The sequence below is a fragment of the Lethenteron reissneri genome, chromosome 68 (assembly GCF_015708825.2).
Source record: "Lethenteron reissneri isolate LAM-NWPU_2019-01 chromosome 68, ASM1570882v1, whole genome shotgun sequence".
NCBI classification, from domain to species: domain Eukaryota; kingdom Metazoa; phylum Chordata; class Hyperoartia; order Petromyzontiformes; family Petromyzontidae; genus Lethenteron; species Lethenteron reissneri.
Genome location: NC_083846.1, coordinates 6,066,165 through 6,086,132, shown reverse-complemented (window position 1 = coordinate 6,086,132; position 19,968 = coordinate 6,066,165). Strand labels below are relative to the sequence as shown.

Here is a 19,968-nt window from a genome sequence, read left to right as displayed (position 1 = left end):
CCCTGTCTGTGTACCCCTCTCTGTGAACCCCTACCAGCCCCTACCCCTGTGTGTGAACCCCTACCAGCCCCTACCCCTATCTGTGAACCCCTACCAGTCCTACCCCTGTCTGTGTACCCCTACCCCTGTCTGGGGTGTGTGTGTGTGGTGTGTGTGTGGTGTGTGGTGTGTGTGGTGTGTGTGTGTTGTTTGTGTGTGCAAGGACTGGTCAAGATCTCCCCGCACCTTCACAGCTGCTGTTGTCTTTGCCCAGGATCCATCCGCTAGAGCAGGAGCAGGCGAAGGCGCCGACCGAGTTGGTGCAGCTCTGGTTGCAGGGGCCCGGAGACGCCACGCACTCGTCAACGTCTGCGAGAGACAGAGACAAAGATCCCCCAGCCGGTGAAGCATTTTCTTTTTTAGTATTTTATGAACAAAGACGATTCAAACTAGACTCGAAGCTGTCGTGACTGCACGAGTTACTCCTTGGTTCTTTCGGTAAAGTCACGTAGAAGGGAAATAATAAATTAATAAAAATTAAACAATAAAATTCTAACGATGTTTCGACTGCAACACAAGCAATCATCATCAGGTGTGAAATCCACAGCAATAATATTTTTTTCAAATTTTCTTGCCGTGGATTTCACACCTGATGATGATTGCTTGTGTTGCAGTCGAAACGTGGTGAGAATTTATAGTTTTATTTTTATTATTCTTTTTATTTCCCTTCTACGTGACTTTACCGAAAGAACCAAGAATATGAATCCCTGCAGTCACGAAAGCTTTAAATCAAATTTTAAATAATAATAATAATAGTACGAATGAATGAGTTGCGTGGAATTCCAGCCCATAGCGGCCGGAGGAGAGGCAATGGCCTTACAAACAAGTATGGAGAAAGCAAGTTTAATTCTAGATTTGAAGCTTTCGTGACTACAAGGATTCATACTCTTATGTTCTTTCGGTAAAGTAACGTAGGTAAAAAATGAAATTAAAATTAATGAAAACAATAAAATCACGACGTTTCAGCTTCCGTCTTCAGGTGAAACTGAAGACGGAATATTGTGTTGCCTCTGAAACGTCGTGATTTTATTGTTTTCATTAATTTTAATTAAATTTTTTACCTACGTGACTTTACCGAAAGAACTAAGAGTAAGAAAGCAAGTTTAGTCAAATTAGGAAGTGTAACGCGATGCCATCCCGATAGTCGGTTCAACACACAGTTAATACATAGCCTGGTTCATTACGCTCTTCCAACGATTGCTAAATTAGAAACAAGCACGGAAAGAACCAAAGAGCAATTCCTGCACTCACGAAAGCTTCGAAACCAGTTTGAACCACTGCCTGTTGCAGGCTACAAGGGGGATCTTTGTCTTTGTGAGAGTCAATGCCACTAGGGAGACAAAGGCGGACGGGAGGGTTGACTCTGCGTGCGTGTCCGCTCATCACCATCACAAGTCTTGAGGTCCACTGCGTTGAGGAGGAACCCGGGGTTGCACTTGCAGGCGAACGAGCCGATGGAGTTGACGCAGACTTGCCCACAGGGAGAAGACGCACACTCATTGTCATCTGTAGGGAGGGCGTGGGGGGGGGGAGTGGGTAGGGTGGGGGGGGAGTAGGGGGTGGGAAGGGTGGGGGGGTAGGGGGTGGGGGGAAGGGTGGGGGGGGGAAGGGTGGGGGGAAGGGTGGGGGGTAAGGGTGGGGGGGTAAGGGTGGGGGGGTGAATCACAAGGGAAGAGAAGCCACGCGCACGGAGGGATTCCGTGAAGTATTCCTCGGGAGAGAATGGGATGTGTTGTGATTGCAGGCTGCTTGTGTACGTTGAACCGTACGTCGGCAACATCTCCTAGCCACCGTGATGATGATGATTGAGACGCAAACTCCAAATATACAGCAGGCGTTAAGGTCGGGATCGAACCCACGACCTCCTGCGAGGTAGTTAACATCTCCTAGCCACCGTGATGATGATGAGAGAGACGCAAACTCCAAATATACAGCAGCAGCAGCAGGCATCGTCAGGGTCGGGATCGAACCCACGACCTCCTGCGTACCAGGCGAGGTAGTCAACATCTCCTAGCCATCGTGATGATGATGACAGAGAGAAACGCAAACTCCAAATATACAGCAGCAGCAGGCATCGTCAGGGTCGTGATCGAACCCACGACCTCCTGCGTACCAGGCGAGGTAGTTAACATCTCCTAGCCACCGTGATGATGATGATGATTGAGAGAGAGAGAGGCAGTAGTGGTGCTCGCTCCACCCACCGATGCACTTGCTGTTGTCTTCGGCGAGGACGTATCCCGGATCGCATGAGCAGCTGTAGGAGCCCGCGGAGTTCGCGCAGTGCACGGCGCACACGGCCGGGCTGATCGTGCACTCGTCAATATCTGCGGAGGTGTTGAAACATCCACGTCACGTGCACACCAAATACAAAGATCCCTCCCCTGCCGTGTAGCCTCAACAGACTGCGGGGGCAAGTGTTGTTAGCGGCATACGAGGGGTGGGTGGCCAGCACCACGCCCGGCCGCCTTTGTCTCCCCGGTGGCGATGTTTACTGCACACCGCTACACCAGGTACTCGTTTGAGGCTGAGTGTTGTTGTAAGTGTTGTTGTGAGTGTTGTTGTTGTTGTGAGTGTTGTTGTGAGTGTTGTTGTTGTGAGTGTTGTTGTTGTGAGTGTTGTGAGTGTTGTTGTGACTGTTGTTGTGAGTGTTGTTGTGAGTGTTGTTGGGATTGATGATGTGAGTGGTGTTGTTGTTGTGAGTGTTGTGAGTGTTGTTGTTGTTGTGAGTGTTGTTGTGAGTGTTGTTGTGAGTGTTGTGAGTGTTGTGAGTGTTGTTTTTGTTGTGAGTGTTGTTGTTGTTGTGAGTGTTGTGAGTGTTGTTGTGAGTGTTGTGAGTGTTGTTGTTGTTGTGAGTGTTGTTGTTGTTGTGAGTGTTGTGAGTGTTGTTGTGAGTGTTGTGAGTGTTGTTGTTGTGAGTGTTGTTGTTGTGAGTGTTGTGAGTGTTGTTGTGAGTGTTGTTGTTGTGAGTGTTGTTGTGAGTGTTGTGAGTGTTGTTGTTGTGAGTGTTGTTGTTGTTGTGAGTGTTGTTGTGAGTGTTGTGAGTGTTGTTGTTGTTGTGAGTGTTGTTGTTGTTGTGAGTGTTGTGAGTGTTGTTGTGAGTGTTGTGAGTGTTGTTGTTGTGAGTGTTGTTGTTGTTGTGAGTGTTGTTGTTGTGAGTGTTGTTGTTGTTGTACCGTCGCAGGCGACTCCGTCCCCCGCGAGCTGGTAGCCCGGTGGGCACGCACAGCGGTGCGAGCTCCACGTGTTCACGCAGAACTGGGAGCACGGAGACACCGCCGCTCCACACTCGTCCACGTCTAGCACAAACAACAACAACAACAACAACGCTGAATGATGCAACAGCAGCCACACAAACAACAACAACAACAACGATGAATGATGCAACAGCAGCCACACAAACAACAACAACAACGCTAAATGATGCAACAGCAGCCACACAAACAACAACAACAACAACGCTGAATGATGCAACAGCAGCCACACAAACAACAACAGCAACAACAACGATGAATGATGCAACAGCAGCCACACAAACAACAACAGCAACAACAATGAGAGATGATGCAGCAGCAACAACACAAACAACAACAACAACAATGAGAGATGATGCAGCAGCAGCCACACAAACAACAACAACAATGAGAGATGATGCAGCAGCAGCAACACAAACAACAACAACAACAACGATGAGAGATGATGCAGCAGCAGCCACACAACAACAACAACAACAACAACAACGATGAGAGATGCAGCAGCAGCAACACAAACAACAACAACAACAATGAGAGATGATGCAGCAGCAGCCACACAAACAACAACAACCACAATGAGAGATGATGCAGCAGCAGCAACACAAACAACAACAACAACAATGAGAGATGATGCAGCAGCAGCCACACAAACAACAACAACCACAATGAGAGATGATGCAGCAGCAGCAACACAAACAACAACAACAACAATGAGAGATGATGCAGCAGCAGCCACACAAACAACAACAACCACAATGAGAGATGATGCAGCAGCAGCAACACAAACAACAACAACAACAATGAGAGATGATGCAGCAGCAGCCACACAAACAACAACAACCACAATGAGAGATGATGCAGCAGCAGCAACACAAACAACAACAACAACAATGAGAGATGATGCAGCAGCAGCAACACAAACAACAACAACAATAAGAGATGATGCAGCAGCAGCAACACAAACAACAACAACAACCACAATGAGAGATGATGCAGCAGCAGCCACACAAACAACAACAATGAGAGATGATGCAGCAGCAACACAAACAACAACAACAATAAGAGATGATGCAGCAGCAACACAAACAACAACAACAACAATGAGAGATGATGCAGCAGCAGCACAAACAACAACAACAATGAGAGATGATGCAGCAGCAGCACAAACAACAACAACAACAACAATGAGAGATGATGCAGCAGCAGCCACACAAACAACAACAACAACAATGAGAGATGATGCAGCAGCAGCAACACAAACAACAACAACAACAATGAGAGATGATGCAGCAGCCACATAAACAACAACAACAATGAGAGATGATGCAGCAGCAGCCACACAAACAACAACAACATCAACGAGGGTTGCAGCAGCAACACAAACAACAACAACAATGACGCACCTCTGCATGTCCGCCCGTCATCGTTGAGGAGCTGTCCAGCAGGGCACGTGCAGGAGAAGTTCCCCACGCTGTTGGTGCATTGCGACTCGCACGGAGAGCTGGGGATGCACTCGTCGATATCTGTAAACAACAACAACAACAACAAGGCAAACGCGTCATCGTCAGAAGCAGCAGCAGCATCATCAGAAGCAGCAGCAGTAGCGTCATCATCAGCAGCAGTAGCATCATCATCAGCAGCAGTAGCATCATCATCATTATCAGCAGTAGCATCATCATCATTATCAGCAGTAGCATCATCATCAGCAGCAGTAGCATCATCGTCAGCAGTAGCATCATCATCATTATCAGCAGTAGCATCATCATCAGCAGCAGTAGCATCATCGTCAGCAGCAGTAGCATCATCGTCAGCAGTAGCATCATCATCATCATTATCAGCAGTAGCATCATCATCAGCAGCAGTAGCATCATCGTCAGCAGCAGTAGCATCATCGTCAGCAGTAGCATCATCATCAGCAGCAGTGGCATCAGCATCATCATCAGCGTCATCAGAAGCAGCGTCATCATCAACATCATCAGCAGTGGCATCAGCATCATCATCAGCGTCATCAGAAGCAGCGTCATCACCACCAGTGTCATCATCAGCAGTGGCATCAGCATCATCATCAGCGTCATCAGAAGCAGCGTCATCATCAACATCATCAGAAGCAGCGTCATCATCAGCAGTAGCATCATCATCAGCATCACCACCAGTGTCATCATCAGCAGTGGCATCAGCATCAGCAGCAGCGTCATCATCACTGTCGCTTCTCGCCGTCACGCGCCCTGCCCTGTGTGCGTTGAACTTCTTTCGCACCGTACGTAGCCAACCGTGGCTAATCCGAGTTGCGGGGGGAAGGACAACAATCTAAACAACAACAACAACAAGCAGCAGCAGCAGTTCTAAACAAATGAGTTTGTCAATGTAGAACGTTCCAGACGGCAACGGAGGCAGAGCGATCTGCGCGTCAAGGTTGGTGATGTTGGAATGGAGGAGGCTCGTAAAGGACGCTGCTGCTGCCGCTGCTGCTACTGGGCACTTGGAGGCAGTCGCCTCTCCAGCAACAACAACAACAACGGAGGGTAGAGGAGCGACGCTCACAACAACGAGCTGAACGCCGGGCGGCTAAAGCACAGCAAGTTGGCACAGTAGGGGTACCGCTGGTGGTGCATCTACCAGGGGTCATCTCAGTCGGGCAACCCATGGCACCTGCTGGGTCTGTCCCGTGACCTCCACCTGCACCTAGCCTGGCACAGTAGAGGGGTACAGCTGGTGGTGCATCTACTGGTCATCTCAGTCAGTCGACCCATGGCACCTGCTGGGTCTGTCCCGAAAACTCCTCCTGCACCTAGCCTGGCACAGTAGGGGGTACAGCTGGTGGTGCATCTACCAGTGGCCATCTCAATCGGGCAACCCATGGCACCTGCTGGGTCTGTCCCGTGACCTCCTCCTGCACCTAGCCTGGCACAGTAGGGGTACAGCTGGTGGTGCATCTGCTGGTCATCTCAATCGGGCAACTCATGGCACCTGCTGGGTCTGTCCCGTGACCTCCTCCTACCAGCAGTGAGGCCTTTGACACTTCACGTGGTAGCCTCAAAGTGCACCTAGCCTGGCACAGGCGCCGTGGGGACGTAACTTTGTGACGAAGGGGGTGTTGGTATTGGTAGGTGTGTATGTGTGTGTGTACGTGTGTCAAGGTTGGTGATGTTTGTGTTTATGTGCAGCGGTTAGCACTACGAACCCGGTTTTAAGCCGAGTTCGATTCCAGCTCAGGGCCACCAACACCACCAGTGACGATTCTCTGAACCGGTCATGGTCCTCCCCTAGGTCGACTCAGACTCAAATGAGCACTCTCGGGTGCTGCTCGCTAGCAACAGCACTTGCCCCTACAGTCTGTTGAGGCTTTACGGGGCGTGTTAGGAAGCTTTGTCTCTGTACTCACCATCACAAGCCAGGCCGTCGGCAGCTATGGTGTAGCCGCTGTTGCACGCGCATTTGAACGAGCCGATGGAGTTGATGCAGATCTGAGCACAGGGGCTTGGCAGAGCCTTACACTCGTCAACATCTGTTTTGGGGGCAGAAGTGCGATCGTTACAATCATCGTCATTCAGAGTAAGCACCATCATCATCGTCGTCGTCATCATCTCCCAAGCCACCGTGATGATGATGATGATGAGACAGAGAGACGCAAACTCCAAATACACAACCGGTGCCGTCAGGATCGAGATCGAACCCACGACCTCCTGTGTACCAGGCGAGGTAGTTAACATCTCCTAGCCACCGTGATGATGATGAGAAAGACACGCAAACTCCAAATATACAGCTGGAATTATCAGGGTTAGAGATCGAACCCACGACCTCCTGTGTACCAGGCGAGGTAGTCAACATCTCTTAGCCACCGTGATGATGATGATGATGAGAGAGACACGCAAACTCCAAATATACAGCAGGCGTCAGGGTTCAGGATCGAATCCACGACCTCCTGTGTACCAGGCGAGGGAGTTAACATCTCCGTGCTCACCTTCACAGGACAGGCTGTCGGCCCCCAGGGTGTAGCCGGCGTTGCAGGAGCAGCTGAAGGATCCGTCGGAGTTGGTGCAGGTCTGTCCACAGCCTCCGTTCTGTGTCAAGCACTCGTCGATATCTGGGTGGGGTGGTGGGTGGTGTGGGTGGTGGTGGGGTGGGTGGGTGGGGTGGGTGGTGGTGGTGTGGGTGGTGGTGGGGTGGGTAGGGTGGGTGGTGGTGGGTGGTGGTGGTGGTGTGGGTGGTGGTGGGGTGGGTGGGTGGTGTGGGTGGTGGTGGGGTGGGTGGGTGGGTGGTTGGGTGGGGTGGGTGTTGTGGGTGGTGGTGGGTGGGTGGGTGGGTGGGGTGGGTGTTGTGGGTGGTGGTGGGTGGGTGGGTGGGGTGGGTGGTGGGTGGTGGTGGTGGGTGGGGTGGGTGGTGGTGGTGGGGTGGGTGGGTGGGTGGGGTGGGTGGTGGTGGTGGTGGTGGGTAGTGGTGGGTGGTGGGTGGTGATGGGTGGTGGTGGGGAGAGAGGATTGTGAGTCTCGGTTTCACCATACTTCACCACGCACGGTCACGTGTGGATAGGGAGGAGAGGGGGTAGGGGGTGTCGGGGGGGAGGTGGTGAGGGGGTGAAGGGGAGTTTGGGGTGGAGGCAGGGGGCGTAGAAGAGTAGAAACCCTCCACCCCCCACCCCCCTGCAACGTTGGGGAAACGATGGGTCAAGGTTGGAGCAACGTTGGGTCAAGGTTTGACCAACATTGGGGAAACGTTGGGTCAAGGTTGGAGCAACGTTGGGTCAAGGTTTGACCAACGTTGGGAAAACGATGGGTCAATGTTGGGTCAAGGTTGGAGCAGCGTTGGCTCAAGGTTGGAGCAACGTTGGGGCAACGTTGGGTCAAGGTTGGCTCAAGGTTGGACCAACGTTGGGGCAACGTTGGGGCGCAACGTCATGCAAACGTCGGGCGCCAACGTCGGTTTCGTGTCGAGGCCACGTACCGGTTTCGCACAGGAGGCCCGTGTATCCTGACGGGCAGCTGCACGTGTTGTTGGAGCTGCACACGCCGCCGTTGAGACACTGGTCCTGGCACGTGACTGTGGAAGGGACAGGGAGGGGCGGCTCCATTGGCACCGCGGGCGAAAGAAAGCGGCGAAGAGACCCACGGCCCAACGCGGCACTCGCGCTCGCACACACGAACTGCGACGACCGCGCAACGAACAAAAACTAAACAAGTATAACCCGTAAAAACTAAGTTTTTCACTATAAATCCTTTATATGCTTGGCGGCTAGAGTCCTCTCGTCCTCTGGCTTGAGATGGCTGCCACCTATGGGTCAGATGATTGTCTGCAGTATTAAACAATTGGTAATTAAATATTTAATTTGTTTTCCCTAAACAGTGTACAGTTTTGGAAAAAAATTTCACGAACATTAATTGTCTCGCACAACGAGTCTGTGTGCAAAATGTCAGCTCGATTGGATCATGGGAAGTGGGTTAAAAAACGACCGAAAGATTTGCACGGTCGTAAGCAAGCAAGCAAGCACGCAAGCAAGCGAACTTAATATAAAGAATTTAAAAACGTCATCTCCGAAAGAGCTTCGAAGCTCTTCGGATTGATTCCTCCGGTCTAAGTGCCGGCCGTGTCGCTCTGGCCCGACGAGGGCACGGGGAACGCGCCGCCACGGGCGACGACGAGGAGGGAAACTCTCGTTTGCCGGACTTTCTGTTTGGTGGAGTATCGGTCGCGGCTAGCCAGAAGTCTGCAGTGTCTCGGGCGAAGTGATCGTCCTTACGCTGATGTAGATTGGGTGGGTTCGCTGTGGATGTTGCTCTGATGTCCACGTCATTGTGTTTTGCATTAAACGCATCAACTCACTTGCACTCAGCATATTGTGAGTCTATGGGTCTCTGAGTGAGTCTATGGCTTTCTGAGTGAGTCTACTGGTCTCTGAGTGAGTCTATGGTTGTGTGAGTGAGTCTATGGGTCTCTGCGTGAGTCTGTGTCTCTGTGTGAGTCTATGGGTCTCTGTGTGAGTCTATGGGTCTCTGTGTGAGTATATGCGTCTCTGAGTGAGTCTATGGGTCTCTGTGGGAGTCTATGGGTATCTGTGTGAGTCTATAGGTCTCTGAGTGAGTCCATGGGTCTCTGTGTGAGTCTATGTGTCTCTGTGTGAGTCTATGGGTCTCTGAGTGCGTCTATGGGTCTCTGTGTGAGTCTATGGGTCTCTGAGTGAGTCTATGGGTCTCTGAGTGAGTCTATGTGTCTCTGTGTGAGTCTATGTGTCTCTGTGTGAGTCTATGGGTCTCTGTGTGAGTCTGTGTGTCTCTGTGTGAGTGTATGGGTCTCTGTGTGAGTCTATGTGTCTCTGTGTGAGTCTATGGGTCTCTGTGTGAGTCTATGTGTCTCTGTGTGAGTCTGTGTGTCTCTGTGTGAGTCTATGTGTCTCTGTGTGAGTCTATGTGTCTCTGTGTGAGTCTATGTGTCTCTGTGTGAGTCTATGTGTCTCTGTGTGAGTCTATGTGTCTCTGTGTGAGTCTATGTGTCTCTGAGTGAGTCTATGTGTCTCTGAGTGAGTCTATGGGTCTCTGAGTGAGTCTATGTGTCTCTGTGTGAGTCTACGTGTCTCTGTGTGAGTCTATGTGTCTCTGTGTGAGTCTATGGGTCTCTGTGTGAGTCTTACAGATGGGACACTCGTCGCCACTGACGAGCCAGCCCGGGCAGCACACGTACTGCGTGATCTGGACCACGCGGTAGCTGAGCTTTGACGTTGTCCTGCAGATCGCAACGGAGGGCAGAGGGCAAGCAGTTTAACACGTAGGCGGGGGGGGGGCGGGGGGCTTTCGCGACCAATATTATTCATAATGAAGGTGTGTTGGGTTAGATCGCGTGAGTATGAATGTTGTTGTCGTAACCCTCCACCACCCGACACAGACAATTAGTAATGGGTTCGTAGTGCCGTGCGCACACCACTGGACTCAACCCATCATCCTCCCTCCCTGGAGGGGGGGGGTCGATAAAACGAGCTACCACTTTGTGTGAGGAGGAGGAGAAGGAGGAGGGGGGGTAGGGGGCGTTAACGGGGGTTGTGCATACTGGCCCTCGACATAGGAATGTTGAGTTTCCACGAGGAGGAGTGGGGGTCGGTTTCCCCTCCGACCAGCAGACAACTCACACGAGCGCAGCGTTCTTGTAGTAGGAGATGTAGGTCTGGATTTTGCTGATCTTCTCGGAGCAGACTCCCAACCTGTGGAAGAGAGGCGGGGGGTGGGGGGGGCGGGGGGGGGGGCAGGGGGGGGCACGTGATCACATCGTCACACGGGGTGGTGGTGGTGGCGGGGGGGGGGCAGGCCTCGACTTACGAACGGGTTGCGTTTTTGTTGTGTCCCCAAGGTCCCGTTCGTGAGGTTGGACCACGTGTACCCATGTCGGGCAATGCTTCAGGGTACGACAAAGGAAGGGCAAGCCATTGCTAAGGAATGAATGTGCTTCACATTTGCAGGTCACGGCGTGGTGAATGGTCGACGCAAAGTAAGGAGGGAAATGAAAGAGATCGGATTGTTTTCATTTGCTTCGAGTCGTCCTGATGCCGGCTTGCCTGTCGCACGGATGCTGGGACTCATCACGTCTCACGAATACATCGCTTCGCCGAACGGTGAAAATATATTTCTGAGGCTCGGTTCGACATGTGATCGAAGGTTCGTAAGTCGGGCGGTTAAAAGCAGGTGCTGTCGTAAGTGCGGGTTCGTTCGTAAGTGTGGGTTCGTTCGTAAGTGCGGGTTCGTTCGTAAGTGGGGGTGTTCGTAAGTGCGGGTTCGTTCGTAAGTGTGGGTTCGTTCGTAAGTGTGGGTTCGTTCGTAAGTATGGGTTCATTCGTAAGTGCGGGTTCGTTCGTAAGTGGGGGTGTTCGTAAGTGCGGGTTCGTTCGTAAGTGCGGGTTCGTTCGTAAGTGCGGGCGTTCGTAAGTGCGGGTTCGTCCGTAAGTGCGGGCGTTCGTAAGTGGGGGTGTTCGTAAGTGCGGGTTCGTTCGTAAGTGCGGGTTCGTTCGTAAGTGCGGGTTCGTTCGTAAGTGCGGGCGTTCGTAAGTGGGGGTGTTCGTAAGTGCGGGTTCGTTCGTAAATGCGGGTTCGTTCGTAAGTGCGGGTGTTCGTAAGTGCGGGTTCGTTCGTAAGTGCGGGCGTTCGTATCTTGCTGCATGCCAGCATGCAGGGGTGGGTTGGTGAGTGAGCGGTTGGGTGAGTGAGTGCGTAAGTTGGTGAGTGAGCTAGTGGATGTGTGTGTGTGAGTGAGTTAGCAAGTGGGTGAGTGGGTGGGCGGATGAATGAGTCGGTGAGTGGATATTTGTGTAAATGAGTTAGCGAGTGGGTGGGTGAGTGAATGGATCGATGGGTGGATGAGTGAGTTTCTGAGTGGGCGAGTGGATATTTGTGTAAGCGAGTTAGCGAGTGGGGGAGTGGGTGGGTGGGTGAGTGGGTGGGTGGGTGAGTAGGTGGGTGGGTGAGCGAGTGGGTGGGCAGATGGGTAAGTAGGTGAGTAGGTGGGTGGGTAAGCGGGTGGGTGGGAGAGTGGGTGAGTAAGTGGGTGGGTGGGTGGATGAGTGAGTGGCTGAGTGAACTAGTGGACACGTGTGTGAGTGAGTTAGCGAGTGGGTGAGTGGGTGGGTGGGTGTGTGAGTTGGTGAGTGGATATTTGTGTAAATGAGTTCACGAGTGGGTGGGTGAGTGAGTGGATCGATGGGTGGATGAGTGAGTTTCTGAGTGAACTAGTGTACACGTGTGTGAACGAGTTAGCGAGTGGGTGAGTGGGTGGGTGGGTGGATGAGTGAGTTGATGAGTTCACGAAGAGGTGGAATATGCGAGAATACGAATGACCTCGTCATCAGTCAGTCGCGGTGAAGAAACAAAAGTAGCCGAGCCCTTTGCTTGCGACCGCCACGCATAGAGAAATATGTGCGTGTGTGTGAAAAAACACACACACATACACACTAAGAGATGTTTTTCTCTCTCTCTTTTGAGAACGCACACACACACATTGTGCGTTAAAGGTTTAAACAAAATCCTCATAAACGCACGGCACGAAAATAGTCCGATTGTCTCTGTGTATGTGTGTGCGTGTGTGTGACTGTCTGTGTGTGTGTCTGTGTGTATCTGTGTGTGTGTCTGTGTGTGTCTGTGTGTGTGTCTGTGTGTGTCTGTGTGTGTGTCTGTGTGTATCTGTGTGTGTGTCTGTGTGTGTGTCTGTGTGTGTGTGTCTGTGTGTGTCTCTGTGTGCGCGCGTGTGTGTCTGTGTGTGCGCGTGTGTGTCTGTGTGTGTGTCTGTGTGTGTCTGTGTGTATCTGTGTGTGCGCGTGTGTGTCTGTGTGTGTGTCTGTGTGTATCTGTGTGTGTCTGTGTGTGTCTGTGTGTGTGTCTGTGTGTGTGTGCACGTGTGTGTCTGTGTGTGTGTTTATGTGTCTCTGTGTGTGTCTGTGTGTGTGTGTCTGTGTGTGCACGTGTGTGTGCGCGTGTGTGTCTGTGTGTGTGTGTTTGTCTCTGTGTGTGTCTCTGTGTGTGTGTGTGTCTGTGTGTGCGCGTGTGTGTCTGTGTGTGCGCGTTTGTCTTTTTTTCCGAAAATATTTTTTTGGGAAATCCGACTGCTCCTCTGGTGGAAAATGAAGCGACATGGGGGGGGGGTGAGGGGGGGAGACTTTCTCTGTTACTTTTGTCTTTGCCCCCCTCCCCCCTTAATTTAAATGCAATTGCACCTGACGATGCAAAAGGTCGGGCGACTTTGAGAGGCGTCACTCCTCCCTCCGCTCGTTCAGGGATTGCCGCGCGGTGCTCTGATCAATGCCGGGGGAAGTCAACGCCGAGTCTCGGAGGATCGATTCATGACGTGGGGCGCCACGGTGGCTACTGTAGGAGATGTTGACCACCTCGCCTGGTCTATGGGAGGCCGTGGGTTCGATACAGAGCCCTGACGACGCCTGCTGCTGCTGTGTTATGTGGAGTCTGCGTCTCTCTCTTTTTAACGATCAGAGGAAACGAGATGATGCTCGGTGTAGTCGGCACTTTGCTTCGTTCATCATTTAGTTTTATTTTGTTTTTTTTCAATGCTTTATGTGCCCCCCCCCCCCCCACCCTTTTTAAATGAAATATTTCACGGATTTCTCTCCCCGTGGCCGCGTGGATTGTTCTCCGGGTCCTCCGATTATCCCCCCCGTCCACATTTAGAATCAACGTCACCACGTGTTTAAGAGTAAATCGGCTGCTTACATAAATCCCCACGTGGTGCTGATAAAAAAATTAACCACTTCCGTTAAGCCGCTATCATTTGTGAAGAATAGCCGCATTGCTCGGTGGGGCCTTACCTGCTAAAACAAAAATAGTCGTAATATTACGGCACTTTTGATGTATTACTGTGAGTATTGTTGTTGTTGTTGTTATGAATGCTCGCCCCCAGGAAATCCTCACTTAGGTACAAAAAAACGCCACGTGGTCGCTGAGGAAATCTTCACTTCGACTCGCTGGCAAAGAGGGGTCGTGCCGAAGGCTTCTCACTGGCGGCGCGGTGCGTAAATATTAGTAGCACATACAAGCACACACATTCAGACGCTGTCGCCTCGACAGACCTGGTCTTCACCTGAGGACGGCTGCTTGCGTTGTGGCCGAAACGTCGTGAGAATTATTTTATTATGTTTTATTTTTATTATTTTATTACTTCCCTTCTACGTGACTTTACCGAAAGAACCAAGAAGATACAAGCACACAGTTTGACTTGAAACTTTCGGTAAAGTGACGTAGATAAAAAATATATAATATAATTAAAAATAAAAATAAAGTGATTCAAAACATCACGGCGTTTCGATCGCAACACATAAATGTTCCTTTTTGTATGTTTATAAATGTTATTTAATATAGATACATTCATAAATGTTCCTTTATACATGTTCCTGATGACGACCGCTTGTGTTGTGATCGAAACGTGATATTTTTCATCACTTTATTTTTATTTTATTTTTTTATTATTTTCTACCTACGTGATTTTACCGAACGAAATATGAGCCTAACATTAATATTTATAAATAGAACTAAATATATAAATACATCTTTACATCTATGTGTATATTTTGATATATGTATGTTTAATATATTTATTTACACGCATACATATACAGATATAAATATTTATTTATGAATATATCGATATAAATGCTTATTTCATTAAATTCAGAAATTAATACATATTTAAAAATATATTTAAATATATTGATTAATGTATTTATCAATAATTATATATTTCTTTATAAATATTTTTTTTACATATACATCTATACTTTAATATATAAATAGATTGATATTTAAATACATATTGTTATATGTGTGTGTGTAACATTTGCACCGAGGTGTCCAGAACATTCGCCGGATATTTTAAATTAAGAAGCGAGGAGGCGCCTGTCCTGTTATTATTTATATCCCCCCCCCCCCGCGCTATTCACTTTCATGACTTAGTTAACAATTACCCGTTATTACCCTTCATTGTTTTTGACCACGGCATTCTGTTATTTTTTTTATCTTAATTACTTATTATCATTTATTGTTCTTCATCATTTATTCCTAAATGATTTATCGCTCAAAATTTGTGTCATTATTTTTATTTATATGATTATTATTATTGGACTAACTAAAAAAACAAACCCCCATCTGTCTAACAGCGGGGGACACGGACTCCCCCCCCCCCTCCCATGATCGTGCGTTACCTTTTAATCTAAATCTTAATTTTAATTTTCGATTTAAAGCTTTCGTGACTGCAGGGATTCATCTTCTTGGTTCTTTCGGTAAAGTCACGTAGAAGGGAAATAATAAAATAATTAAAATAAGAGAGAGAAAGAGACACAGAGAGAGAGAGAGCTTTCACTCAAAACGACTGGCGTGGTTTGTAGGGAGCGGTGTTGAGTCTATGGGCAGTGTTGAGTATATGGGCAGTGTTGAGTCTATGGGTAGTGTTGAGTCTATGGGTAGTGTTGAGTCTATGGGTAGTGTTGAGTATATGGGCAGTGTTGAGTCTATGGGTAGTGTTGAGTCTATGGGTAGTGTTGAGTCTATGGGTAGTGTTGAGTATATGGGCAGTGTTGAGTCTATGGGTAGTGTTGAGTATATGGGCAGTGTTGAGTATATGGGCAGTGTTGAGTCTATGGGTAGTGTTGAGTCTATGGGCAGTGTTGAGTCTATGGGTAGTGTTGAGTCTATGGGTAGTGTTGAGTCTATGGGTAGTGCTGAGTCTATGGGCAGTGTTGAGTCTATGGGCAGTGTTGAGTCTATGGGCAGTGTTGAGTCTATGGGTAGTGCTGAGTCTATGGGTAGTGCTGTGTCTATGGGCAGTATTGAATCTATGGGCAGTGTTGAGTCTATGGGCAGTGTTGAGTCTATGGGCAGTGTTGAGTCTATGGGTAGTGCTGAGTCTATGGGCAGTGTTGAATCTATGGGCAGTGTTGAGTCTATGAGCAGTGTTGAGTATATGGGCAGTGTTGAGTCTATGGGCAGTGTTGAGTATATGGGCAGTGTTGAGTATATGGGCAGTGTTGAGTATATGGGCAGTGTTGAGTCTATGGTGCAGTGTTGAGTCTATGAGCAGTGTTGAGTATATGGGCAGTGTTGAGTCTATGGGCAGTGTTGAGTATATGGGCAGTGTTGAGTATATGGGCAGTGTTGAGTATATGGGCAGTGTTGAGTCTATGGGCAGTGTTGAGTCTATGAGCAGTGTTGAGTATATGGGCAGTGTTGAGTCTATGGGTAGTGCTGAGTCTATGGGCAGTGTTGAGTATATGGGCAGTGTTGAGTATATGGGCAGTGTTGAGTCTATGGGTAGTGCTGAGTCTATGGGCAGTGTTGAGTCTATGGGCAGTGTTGAGTATATGGGCAGTGTTGAGTATATGGGCAGTGTTGAGTCTATGGGTAGTGCTTTGTCTATGGGCAGTGTTGAGTATACGGGTAGTGTTGAGTCTATGGGTAGTGCTGAGTCTATGGGCAGTGTTGAGTCTATGGGCAGTGTTGAGTATATGGGCAGTGTTGAATCTATGGGCAGTGTTGAGTCTATGGGCAGTGTTGAGTATATGGGCAGTGTTGAGTCTATGGGTAGTGCTGAGTCTATGGGCAGTGTTGAGTCTATGGGTAGTGCTGTGTCTATGGGCAGTATTGAATATATGGGCAGTGTTGAGTCTATGGGCAGTGCTGAGTCTATGGGCAGTGTTGAGTCTATGGGCGGTGTTGAATCTATGGGCAGTGTTGAGTCTATGGGCAGTGTTGAGTATATGGGCAGTGTTGAGTCTATGGGTAGTGCTGAGTCTATGGGCAGTGTTGAGTCTATGGGTAGTGCTGTGTCTATGGGCAGTATTGAATCTATGGGCAGTGTTGAGTCTATGGGCAGTGTTGAGTCTATGGGTAGTGCTGTGTCTATGGGCAGTGTTGAGTCTATGGGCAGTGTTGAGTCTATGGGTAGTGTTGAGTCTATGGTGCAGTGTTGAGTCAATGGGTGGCAGTGTTGAGTCTATGGGTGGCAGTGTTGAGTCTATGGGTAGTGCTGTGTCTATGGGCAGTGTTGAGTCTATGGGTAGTGCTGTGTCTATGGGCAGTGTTGGGTCTATGGGCAGTGTTGAGTCTATGGTGCAGTGTTGAGTCTATGAGTGGCAGTGTTGAGTCTGAGTCTATGAGTGGCAGTGTTGAATCTATGGGTGGCAGTGTTGAGTCTATGAGTGGCAGTGTTGAGTCTATGAGTGGCAGTGTTGAGTCTATGGGTGGCAGTGTTGAGTCTATGGTGTTGAGTCTATGGGTGGCAGTGTTGAGTGTGTAGTGTTGAGTCTATGGTGTTGAGTGTGGACTGTGCGGTGTGGAAGAGGACACGAGGTGGTGGACGCGCCACTCACCCATCAGGTCGGAGTTGGCCTTCTGTCGGCCTGCGGAGGGACAACAACAACAACAACGACGACAATTAGAGTCAGAATTTGTGTTTATGCAACAAAATCCTATGAGCTGTGAAGCTCTTCAATTCACAGATGTCCAGCAATCCAATGCCTTCGACAATCACATTTCTTATGATCACTGTTACATTGATTTCACAGCATTATTTTAGTAATTTCTAGAAAGGTTCAGTTTAGCCCGATTTTTTAATGTAGTATAGAGTTATACTTAAAATTTTAATCTAAATTGTATTAAGATTGTTATTGTGATTTAACATCAAAATGGGATTTTTTTTGCACATTTTTGTATGCAGCATAACAAATGGTGCTTTTTCTGGAAGATTGTATTGTTTGTCTAGCGGATGTTTAAATTTGCGTACAGTAAATTTTAAATGTATCTTGTGATTTTATTGCTTGTTGCGGTTGCACCCGAATCAAGAGGCGAATGACTCACAGGGTTATTCCAAATAAATTAAACTGAAACTGTAACACCTCCGAGAACAGGAGGGACCTCTCCGTTATACTAGCAAATCGCCTGATGGTGAATCGTCACGGCTACTCGAATGTGTAAATGTTGTAGAGGGTTTACTCCCCAACACACAACCTGTTAGTGCTGTACTAGTATACTACACTATACACTACACTATACACTACTATACACTACACTACAATTGTAAATGTTGTAGTGGGTTTACTCTCCAACACACAACCTGTTAGTGCTGTACTAGTATACTACACTATACACTACACTATACATTCCAATATACACTACACTATACACTACTATACACTACACTATACACTACTATACATTACACTATACACTACACTACAATTGTAAATGTTGTAGTGGGTTTACTCTCCAACACACAACCGGTTAGTGCTGTACTAGTACACTACACTATACACTACACTATACACTACACTATACACTACTATACACTACACTATACACTACACTATACACTACACTATACACTACACTATACACTACTATACACTACACTATACACTACACTATACACTAAACACTACACTATACACTACACTATACACTACTATACACTACACTATACACTACACTATACACTACACTATACACTACTATACACTACTATACACTACACTATACACTACACTATACACTACACTATACACTACTATACACTACACTATACACTACACTATACACTACACTATACACTACACTACACACTACACTATACACTACACTATACACTACACTACACACTACACTATACTATACACTACACTATACACTACACTATACACTACACTATACACTACACTACACTATACACTACACTATACACTACACTATACACTACTATACACTACACTATACACTACACTATACACTACACTATACACTACACTACACATTACACTATACACTACACTATACACTACACTACACATTACACTATACACTACACTATACACTACACTATACACTACTATACACTACACTATACACTACACTACACACTACACTATACACTACATACAACACCACGTGCAGAAGCAAAGGGGGAGATGTTTCGGGTTACTTACGTCGCAATACAGAGCACTGCCAACGCCACGGCCAGGACTAACGTTGATCTCCCCATCGTTGTCATCTTCGGGTCTAGCTGCGTCGAATGAACGAAGTGGTGGTGGTGGTGATGTCCGTGTCTGTTGCGAGCGTGGTGTGTCTGGTTGTGCGTGCACTGCCTCGTCTTGAGTGAGCCGAGATCGGGACTTGTGCCCGTGTTGAGCACTGCTGCGGATGATTGCGTGCTGAGGTCGGACAGCGGAGCTGTGCGCGTGAGCTGTCCGTTCCGTGGGTTGAGACATCACGGCTCAGGTAGGCAGCTTTTATGTCCGGCGGAGACAATGGGGGGGGGATGTGCGTCAGGGTGTGGTGGGCGCGCGTGCATTTGTGTGGGTGGCTGTGTGCGCGCGTGCGTGTGTGCGTGCATGCGTGTGTGTGTGCATGCGTGTGTGTGTGTGTGCGTGTGTGTGTGCGTGTGTGTGTGCGTGTGCATTTGTGTGGGTGGCTGTGTGCGCGCGTGCGTGCCTGTGTGTGCGTGTGTGTGTGTCTGTGCGTGTGCGTGCCTGTGTGCGTGTGTGTGTGTGCATGTGTGTGTGCGTGTGTGTGCGTGTGTGTGTGCATGTGTGTGTGTGCATGTGTGTGTGCGTGTGTGTGCGTGTGTGTGCCTGTGTGTGTGTGCGTGTGCATGTGTGTGTGCGTGTGTGTGCGTGTGTGTGCCTATGTGTGCGTGTGTGCCTGTGTGTGTGTGAGGAACAACGCTCACAACAACGAGCGGAGCGCCGGGTGGCTAAAGCACAGCAAGTTGGCACAGTAGGGGGCACAGGTGGTGCATCAGCCAGTCATCTCAGTCATATCAGTCAGTCGACCCGTGGCACCTGCTGGGTCTGCCCCGTGACCTCCTGCCAGCGGGCGTTCGACACTTCACGTGGCCTCAAGGTGCACTTGGCCTGGCACAAGCGTCGTGGTGACGTCACCGCCACTTAATGGCGAATGGCGGTTGTTGTTGTTATGTGTGTGTGTGTGCGTGTCTGTGTGTGTGTGTGTGCGTGTCTGTGTGTGTGTGTCTGTGTGTGTGTCTGTGTGTGTGTCTGTGTGTGTGTGTCTGTGTGTGTGTGTATTGGTGTGTGTGCGTGTCCGTGCGTGAAAACAAAGGCGACCTGGCGTGCTGCTGGCCACACACCCACACGCCCACACGGTCTGTTCAGCCTATACCGATGATCTTTGTCTTTATCTTTGTGATTGTGTGTGAT

General features: G+C 48.9%; 1 protein-coding gene across 1 annotated transcript in view; it reads right to left on the bottom strand.

Annotated features, from left to right (window-relative positions):
- The window catches only part of LOC133360370 (fibrillin-1-like), a 45,957-nt gene extending 26,955 nt beyond the window's left edge, over window positions 1-19,002 (bottom strand). Inside the window, exons 1-12 of the mRNA XM_061579056.1 lie at window positions 18,739-19,002; window positions 17,131-17,160; window positions 10,405-10,476; window positions 9,913-10,004; window positions 8,232-8,327; window positions 7,252-7,374; window positions 6,673-6,795; window positions 4,694-4,813; window positions 3,213-3,335; window positions 2,241-2,363; window positions 1,426-1,545; window positions 226-348 (exon numbers count right to left, since the gene is read on the bottom strand). Of these exons, the coding sequence (XP_061435040.1) occupies window positions 226-348; window positions 1,426-1,545; window positions 2,241-2,363; window positions 3,213-3,335; window positions 4,694-4,813; window positions 6,673-6,795; window positions 7,252-7,374; window positions 8,232-8,327; window positions 9,913-10,004; window positions 10,405-10,476; window positions 17,131-17,160; window positions 18,739-18,803 (1,210 nt within the window). The 5' untranslated portion in view covers window positions 18,804-19,002. The remainder of the gene's footprint in view (window positions 1-225; window positions 349-1,425; window positions 1,546-2,240; window positions 2,364-3,212; window positions 3,336-4,693; window positions 4,814-6,672; window positions 6,796-7,251; window positions 7,375-8,231; window positions 8,328-9,912; window positions 10,005-10,404; window positions 10,477-17,130; window positions 17,161-18,738) is intronic.
- Between the last annotated feature and the right edge of the window lie 966 nt (window positions 19,003-19,968).